We start from the raw sequence: 8,509 nt of genomic DNA, 5'->3' as shown, positions 1-8,509 counted from the left end.
AAGACCACACCAACTAGTACGGAAGGCTATACCGTTTCAGGACTACATGCGGTCGACTTCATCGTTACAAGTAGCCATTTCACTAAGAGCATCCGGATACTGAAGGCCTTCCTGTGTTGCTGTACGTGCAGCCTGTCCCCGTCACATACAATGTTGTCACGAATCAGCATATAGAGTAGCTCATGGAAACAGGCATCTCAACTGTGGTCTAATCAACTATGGAAAGGACAAAAGGAGGAAGCCCCTGAGGGAGCCCCTTTTGTATGCCTATATCCCTGTCTACCCCCATCTCTACCGCTGAGCGTCACCCTAGTCATACTTATCTCGTGACAAATGTCGTCGAATGTACACTGAGTGTATCATTGTGCCTGGCTCGGCATCTTAGCCGTGACTTGCGTTGCCGCAGACGGAGGAGACGACTTTTCCAATAATCTGTTTTCTGTCTTGTCACCGTTAGCACATGTGATAAACGATTTTCTGTGGAGTAGTCTGCTAATGGCGGTTGCCGAGTCAGACTCTAAGCGCTTTTCGGAGAACGCGTCACCATGCAGTTCATGAGCGACTCTATGGACTGAGCTGATAGTATCAGTCTAGCTGTGGCACCCCTAGGAATCATTACGAATATTGTCAGCGCTATAAGAGTTGGTGGCCCTTCTCGGCTTAAAGCTGTAGTGACATGGAGAAGGGCCCGAGAGAACTTGGCGGCTGCAGAAGTAGAGCTGATGTCTTCTACATCTGAAGAAGTCTGTGAGCTTTGGAATGGGCACGAAGTTGTCAGGTGTATGAGTTTATCTGTCTACTGCCAAACAAGAAGCCTCCTTCGTCTAAACCAAGCGATTTTGGCGTAGAGATCAGAAGTTTGGATGACGTTCTTGATGAAGTTGGTAAGAACATTGAAATTTTCTTTGATGTCTCAAAACTTGATCTAAGCGGATGCTAAACTCTTCGGTCGACGTCGCAGGGGGGTAAAAATGATTATAATTCGATGACCGAAACAATCATTCAACCTAGCGAAGCAGAGTCAGGAACGGTGCCACCACAGTCCGAAGAAAATCAGATCGTGGACCCGACAAGCGGAGGCTCATCACAGAAGGTCTTCATCACGCGCAACTTAGACAACGGCTCACCCAACGTTTCGTTGAATACTCATGGCCAGTCCACTACTTGCGAGCTCGTCTTTGCCGCAATTTTCGGGGCGACCCTTCAGCTAGGGGTATTGGTGTATGTAGGATTCGCGACTTATCACCCGTCTTTCAATTTGACGAAAGGCGACGAGCCTGTCGCCGATTATGCGTACCCTTGCACTCTGTCTGGAACACTTTTCCTGGTGTTCGACTTAGCACTATCTGCTCACGTCGTCGAGAGTAGCACGAAAGAAAGAAACTTCATTTCAAGAGACGACAAGAAGACCCGTGTCATCGACATTGTATCTTTTCTATCAGAGAACTCAAGTCGAAACCTCCGAGATCATTTCGGGAGGACTTCGTTTTATCAGGCAGCCGTAGCAGGCCACCAGAACATTTTCGGGCCACTGGGTCGAAGTGGGATCTTCCTGGATGCTAGAGATCGTAACGGCCAAACTGCATTATCTATAGCCGCCAAAAACGGCCATGTGGTCTAAAGCTTTGGTCAGCAGCGGTGCGGAAGTCAAGCTTGAAGATGAAAAGGCGAAGACGCCTCTACACTAGGCTGCAGAAACAGGTCACGGAGACTGTGTTGGAATACTCCTCACTCATAATGCCCCGACGGAGCCAATAGCCTACCTGAAGATGACACCCCTTCACTTGGCTTCTCAATCTGGGGATTATGACTGTGTCTGCAAACTTCTTGATAAAGGCGCCGATGCGGATGCCTTAGATCACGGCGGTGGCGCACCGATCCATCCACCTTGCTGTTCAGTCAGGTAATCTGGATACTGTCAGGGCACTACTCAGAAAGAGTCCGAACGCAAAGTTGATAGAATATCAAACTGTTTGGACAACATCGATGTTTGCCGCCGGAGCTGGTCAGACAGAAGTGCTTGAAATACTTGCTGAGCATGATACCAATCTTTGCCTGAAATATAATAGTGGCAGGCATGCCTTAGAGCATGCAATTTACGGGAGTCGTCCTGAATTGATTCCTATGACTATTAAGACCGTAGTCGGGTTGGGCGCCAATTTAGAAGCCCGTGGGAGAAAGGGAAGAATACTGCCGATGGCTACTGTTGCCTTCTTAATAGGGAATACTGCCCTGCTTGTTGTCAAGCAACTGCATGATTGCGGCGCTGATGTTGAGGGAACTTATACGAATGATAAGACAGCATGGGAAGTCGACAGTGAGAAGCACAAAGAGGATGTTGCTCAACTCTCCCTGTCCATCAGAAGATCGCGTGGAACCCAGGTGCCTAAATGGTACGCTTGGCCTTCTGAGAGTGAGCTTTCAGTGTCGAACGAGTAAGGGTGGGCTCGAATGTTTAGTGGTTGGACCTCAAGCTTCGTAAACTCCAATTCACAGTTGGTGTTACTCTCTATCTCAAGACTAATAAGTGTAACAATGATTGTGCCCCTTCAAAGTGCAACTATGGCTACACTTACATTTAGCTACACACGACATGAAGAGTCAAAATGTTTTCGAAGTGATTTTATCCGCAGCTAGAACTACGAACGTAGGCATGATTTTGCTGGCCACCTGCCGAATTACCATAGGCGGAACCTTGATAGCTGCTAAGCAAACTACAGCTTGTGCTGCTGCCTTGGTAGAAAGAAGCAGCAAAACAAGCCGAGTTTGCAGCGCACTTTGAAATGCAATCGCCTAAGCTTGTAGCATCAACGTAGCCAAGATAGTCTCCCGAAGCAAGCCTGCCGCAAATGATTTGGAACTTTCTAGAACTCAGTGTCCAACAGTATCCATCGTTCGCGGAACATGTGGGATTGCTGGTCACCGTACCACCACATGCCGAGCCAGCGCAGGTTGAACATGTCCCCGGTGAGAAGGAAGACTGGCATCCAAAGCCACAGAAGTCGCTGCCAGTGTTGCAGTACCCATTCTTTGAGCTATTGTGTGGCTTGTCAATGTTCTGATGCAAGACAGAAAGAGGTGTTGTATTTGACTTACCAGCACAGTCCTGAGGGGCAGGTATAGCCATTGGAGCCACCACATGTGTTGTCTGGACTTGTCTTGGCGCCAGTGGACGCGGGCTGCGCTGCCGAGGAAGATGCAGCAGCCCCTCCACCTGAAGAGGAAGAAGAGCAGGTTCCAAAGGATGACTGGCAGCCGGTGCTGCAGTGATCGGTGCTTGAGCCACAGTATCCCCATTGACTACAGCAGTCACCAAAGGTGCTTCCTCGGCAGGTGTTTCCACCTGTTCCACCACAAGCTCCATCCTGGCTGACCGTTTTGCCGCCATTGGTGACGGAGCTGCAGTCGCCAAACTTTGACTGGCAAGAGTTGAGGCAATGAGCATCTGTGTTGCCGCAATATCCCCACTGGCTGCAACAGGTTCCGAAAGAACTTCCCTTGCAGGTGTATCCCGCAGTGCCGCCACAGGTGCCATCCGAGCTGACCCTACCGTTGGTGCTGGTGCTGCCGCCCCCGCTGTTGCTAGAACCAGTTGTGCATTTACCGAATTTGGATTGACATCCTGTTCCGCAGTGTGCGTCGGTTGTTCCGCTATTTGTATACTAGGTCAGTCTTGACAATTTCTCGCAGTCTTGCGCATCACCTCAACTTACCACCAGCTGTATTGACTGCAGCATTGAGATCCCGGACAGGTGTAAGCGTTGGAACCTCCGCAGGTCTGGTCCGGAGATGTCGCCGCTGCAACGATTCCCGCCAAGAACAGCAGACAAGAAAGGGAAAGTCTAACCATCTTTTCTTCAAGGCGACAGGGGATTGATGATTATTGACTTGTTACCAAATAAAGTTGACGTCTGTGATTAGAGGCCGAAAGAGTTGGCGCAATTTCAGTCTGGATGATTCAGCATTCAAACCCCGACTAAGTTGCGGTATCCTCTAAATAAAGATTTCGGTGTTATTTTGGCGGTCATTGCTTGCGGACATAGCGGTCACGGGAACCATCCTCAGACTCTCTAGGGCAGATCTAAGACTTGGGATTTTGGCTTCGAGCATAACGACAGGCTACGCTTCATTCCGTTTCCGGTCGTCAATGATCACAATCCGTGACTTCACGCACCCTCCCGAAAGGAATGGCATGAGTTCCTTTGGCCAGATCTGTCCGATCTATACGTCTGGCCCGAGGAGATGGCATGACTATCATCTCCATGATCGGATCTACAAAATTGGTGCTACCGCTCACGCCGCTCTAGATTTCCGAGAATTTGTCTCACCTTTCAACCCGCGCTGCGGAGTGTCTGGGTGAAATCAGGTGTTGGCCGGAAACGGAAATAGACATTAATCTAAGCGGAATGGCTTCAGTCTAGATTACGTGCCGCAGAAATGGCAAATATTTACGCACTACGGAGTATTTGTGGCTGAATTGACGTTACTATCTTTTGACATTGGCCAATGCATGCTGGCGCTGCGTCTGATGATGATCAGATGTCTCAAACTATCACTGTTGCGTTCTTCGGTTCGACTCGGCACATCCACGCTTTCATTAAGTAAGGTTTGAGATCTCCATGTTAATGTCCAACCTCATTTCTAACTTCCATACTCTTTTGGTGGGAATCCAGCGTTTTTCCTCTTCAATTTCTCTTGACATTTGAGGGTCTGTTCTTCAAACAAATGCTCACTGCTAGAGTCCGCGTACAAACAGGTCACGCACTTGTAGCCAAGGTACTTAAGACCAGGCCTGTGAGACCAGTCCTCAAGTCCAGGGGGCGCTGGACAGTGCGACGATGCTCTGAACACCTCAGGGCAAGCATTTTCAGCTCTTAATGCAGTCACAAGGACTTACTTCCAGTTAGCCCCCATCACAATACTTATCATACGTCACATAAATATGATACTTATACCACGAGAGAACGCTTGCGCGGAATGGCTCGACGCATCGACATTTGCTGGCATGCAGGATTCCAAGTCGCGTTCGGATTGGTGCAGGCGCATTCCTGTGCAGCAGTTCAACAGTCCATGCCACTGTCAAAGAGTGTACGCCAAACGCAAGTCATTCATACCATTATACAGTGAAGAGTGCTAAATGAATTATAATACGAGCCAGTAGAAGATCGTCGGTTTTGTAAGGTGATCATCAACACAGCGAATGGCACAGACACGCTCTGAGCTTGCGATCGAATGGACCTAGGAACATAGATGTATTTCTGGAGGGGAGAAATCATCAATCGGAAGGGTGGCCGAGTTGGTTATGGCGCCAGGTTAAGGTCAGCTTAACATCTGTTTCCTGGTGGGGCAACCCGCGCGAGTTCGAGTCTCGTCCCTTTCATTTTGAAGTTTTTGGCAATCTCCACCACTGTTTAATCCTGTAGATCATAATTTTGCTCCGTATCCAACCAAGCCCTTTTGCTAGCAAAAGAATGGAGGGTTCATATCTCTATCGGTTAGATGTGTCTGGTCGATGTGAGTAGGCGAGATTGAGCGAGGAATGGTATCTGAATGACTATTTCCCTGTGCTTATAAGTCGTTTCGGTAATTTAAACTCAATAACATAGAGTTTGTGACTCAGCCCACTTGGAAAGGCTTTTATTGCTGCCTAGTTTACGCAGTCACGTAAATACATGTATTCTCGACAAGTAGTCGCCCCATTTCTGGCCGTAGTAACCATTCGCATATCGGAAACATACAACGCCGCAGTTCATAAGTCCCAGTCACTGATACTAAACAGAATCTGAACCACGTAGCCATTTTCTCCAGGTACATACTGCCGTTCGCTAAAACCGCAAGACTGACCGTTAAGGAAGAAAGGTCCCGTTAGGTGATCCCTACGTGGTACGAGTGCTAAGCCTCGGTGATAATTCGCGATATCGCAATGATCTGGCTAGGAAATGAAAGAAAGACATAAAGGTTCCGCTTAACTTTCGCTCTTGTTGCTTCACAGGCAGGCCGTACTTCACATGATATCTGTATCAAGACGGACCAGTCCTTGAAGCGGTCAATGGGTTTTTCTGGTTTTCTTTTTTCAAGTCCCAAGGCTGCACTGGAAACAAATTGGTTTTTATCAGTCTTGCGATCCATTTCACCATCTGGAAAGGTCGCGGTACTTTGTAGTCCCGAAAATCCGCACGAAGTCGAATAACTGCCTAGAGATTGAGTGAGCTGTTTACCCATTTAACGAGTGGTAAATTTCCGGGGGGGGGTTCGGCATTATGGTTTTTTTGGCCCCCTAGTCCTCAAGTCCGAGACATCAAACCCCGACCTACAACCTGGTCAGATCGAGATCGATTGTATTCTCATATCTAGACTTGAAGGTATATATCAAGCAAGTATTGGTGGTTCACCAGTACGGAAGCTCACCTAGCTCTCCTCACTCTCAGCCTGCGCGCCTCGAACAACAGTGCTGAGTTTGATAATGAAACTTTTCTCGGGTCTTTCAGGCCTTACTCTGGCTCATCGTACGTTACAAGATCTCAAGACATGATGCCCTAATGACCTCACTGACCGTTTACCTAGTATCAATGAACTTACTCGCTGCAAATGTACCTGATGACCCCTTTGACTACATCGTTGTGGGTAGTGGCCCAGGAGGTATCGTCACTGCTGATAGGCTTTCTGCCAATGGCAAAAATGTGCTTCTGATCGAGAGAGGACCCCCATCTTCTTTCAGATGGGGTGGGAGTACGTCCACTCATGTCACCAGTATATTGACAACACCAAGCTCTAACGGTTGTGTGTATAGGACGGAGAGGAAAATGGCTTGAAAACTCGAATCTCACAAGGTTTGACGTCCCAGGCCTTTACGGCCTCATATGGCAAGACAGCACCGACATTAAATGCCCGGACGTCGTGCCCATGGCAGGCTGTGTCCTTGGTGGTGGATCCGCCATCAATGCAGGCCTTTGGTTCAAGGTAAGCATGTCTTTTCCTCCGGTCTCTTTATCGTGGCTGACATCTCTAAGCCTCAAAGCTTGGACTGGGATTCCCAGTTTCCTGATGGTTGGAAAGCCGAGGACCTCTCCGCTGCCACGGATAGAGCTTTCCAGCGTGTACCGTGGACTAGTGTTCCTTCTAGCGATGAGATTCTATACAATCGCGAGGCTAGTGACTTGATTACGAAGGTACTCGTTAGTGACGGATGGGCTAGCATTGCGGCAAACAGTGAGCCTAATGCCAAAATCAAAACCATCTCACAGTCAGAGTACTTCTTCCAGCACGGAGAGAGAGGAGGGCTCTTGGAGACCTATCTGGTATCAGCAGCAGCCCGTGGAAACTTCAAGCTTTGGATGAATACACTCGCCACCAGGGTCGAGAGAAACGGAGGTAGCGTCACTGGTGTGCAAGTTGAGCCTTCTGGTGACGGCGGATACAATGGCACTGTCAAGCTTACTTCAGGCGGCCGAGTTATTCTTTCCGCAGGAGTGTTTGGCACAGCCAAGATTCTGTTTCGGAGTAAGAAATTTCCATCTACCAAACGCCGAGACCGCTTCGGAAGTTCTAATCATATGGATAGGCGGGATTGGCCCCAAAGATCAGCTAGACGTCGTCCGGAAAGCAGAGCCAGATTCACTCATCGACTCTGCCCAATGGATTGACCTTCCGGTCGGGCACAACCTCGATGATCATTTAAATGTAACACTCATTTCCAAAGTCCCTATGTCTCCTTAGCTAATCAGTTCAGACAAACATCATGTTCGAGCATCCGGACATAGTGAACTACAACTTCAACAGCGCTTACAATAACCCTATTCCAGATGATGCAGCAGCATATCTTAGTGAGATCACAAATCTGCCCTTGCAAGATGGTTTGACTTTACTAACTAACAGTGATTTTACAGCCGACAGATCAGGCATCTTGACCCAAGCCGCCCCGAACATCAATCCCATCTTCTGGGATGCGGTCAAAGGAGACGACGGCATCGACAGGTGGTTTCAATGGACGAGTTATGTTGGCGGACCACAAAGAGGCAAGACATACAGTGCGTACATTTGGTAACATCCCTACTTTTAGATGACCATCACTAATAGCCACAGATACTTCCGGCATTGCAGCTGCCCTCGGACTAGGCAAGACTTCGAGGGGACGCGTCACAATTAACTCGTCCCTCGTTATGGATGTCAGCGTGCTTCCTTACTTCAATGACGAAGGAAACAATGACTTCGAATCCGTTGTGGCTACTGTTAGTGGGGTCGTCAAGGCGATTTCTTCCATTCCTGGAGCCACAACGGATTCGAAGTCATTGTTTCCTTCGTCATTGAAGTAAGGAAGCACGCTGACATCCATAACGAGGGACGAGTTAATTGTGACGCGTCCCCTCGAAGTCTTGCCTAGTCCGAGGGCAGCTGCAATGCCGGAAGTATCTGTGGCTATTAGTGATGGTCATCTAAAGTAGGGATGTTACCAAATGTACGCACTGTATGTCTTGCCTCTTTGTGGTCCGCCAACATAACTCGTCCATTG

The 8,509-nt window shown here is 48.6% G+C and overlaps 5 protein-coding genes and 1 non-coding gene across 6 annotated transcripts; 5 read left to right on the top strand and 1 right to left on the bottom strand.

The window, feature by feature from the left end:
* Positions 1 to 411: 411 nt before the first annotated feature.
* Positions 412 to 848, top strand: BDP55DRAFT_569211 (uncharacterized protein; the record flags this gene model as incomplete). Its single annotated transcript, XM_060570732.1, has 2 exons — positions 412 to 484; positions 577 to 848. Coding segments are annotated over 2 exons (345 nt in total), but the record flags the coding sequence as incomplete, so codon positions are not given.
* A 137-nt stretch (positions 849 to 985) lies between these two features.
* On the top strand, positions 986 to 1,621 carry BDP55DRAFT_639558 (uncharacterized protein; the record flags this gene model as incomplete). The annotated part of the gene is made up of 1 exon (XM_060573268.1): positions 986 to 1,621. One exon carries the CDS (start codon positions 986 to 988, stop codon positions 1,619 to 1,621), a length of 636 nt encoding a protein of 211 aa, XP_060421284.1.
* A 365-nt stretch (positions 1,622 to 1,986) lies between these two features.
* BDP55DRAFT_639557 (uncharacterized protein) lies at positions 1,987 to 2,439 on the top strand (the record flags this gene model as incomplete). The annotated part of the gene is made up of 1 exon (XM_060573267.1): positions 1,987 to 2,439. One exon carries the CDS (start codon positions 1,987 to 1,989, stop codon positions 2,437 to 2,439), a length of 453 nt encoding a protein of 150 aa, XP_060421283.1.
* Positions 2,440 to 3,092: 653 nt separating this feature from the next.
* On the bottom strand, positions 3,093 to 3,850 carry BDP55DRAFT_569205 (uncharacterized protein; the record flags this gene model as incomplete). The annotated part of the gene is made up of 2 exons (XM_060570730.1): positions 3,093 to 3,651; positions 3,714 to 3,850. 2 exons carry the CDS (start codon positions 3,848 to 3,850, stop codon positions 3,093 to 3,095), a joined length of 696 nt encoding a protein of 231 aa, XP_060421282.1.
* A 1,431-nt stretch (positions 3,851 to 5,281) lies between these two features.
* Positions 5,282 to 5,380, top strand: BDP55DRAFT_t338. Its single transcript has one exon. It is a non-coding gene; the product is annotated as a tRNA-Leu (tRNA).
* A 1,189-nt stretch (positions 5,381 to 6,569) lies between these two features.
* On the top strand, positions 6,570 to 8,312 carry BDP55DRAFT_569206 (uncharacterized protein; the record flags this gene model as incomplete). Its single annotated transcript, XM_060570731.1, has 7 exons — positions 6,570 to 6,729; positions 6,791 to 6,960; positions 7,011 to 7,500; positions 7,562 to 7,680; positions 7,730 to 7,823; positions 7,887 to 8,027; positions 8,083 to 8,312. 7 exons carry the CDS (start codon positions 6,570 to 6,572, stop codon positions 8,310 to 8,312), a joined length of 1,404 nt encoding a protein of 467 aa, XP_060421281.1.
* Between the last annotated feature and the right edge of the window lie 197 nt (positions 8,313 to 8,509).

This window comes from Colletotrichum godetiae, assembly GCF_030913485.1.
Source record: "Colletotrichum godetiae strain CBS 193.32 chromosome Unknown BDP55scaffold_166, whole genome shotgun sequence".
NCBI classification, from domain to species: domain Eukaryota; kingdom Fungi; phylum Ascomycota; class Sordariomycetes; order Glomerellales; family Glomerellaceae; genus Colletotrichum; species Colletotrichum godetiae.
This window is presented reverse-complemented; position numbering and strand designations above follow the sequence as displayed.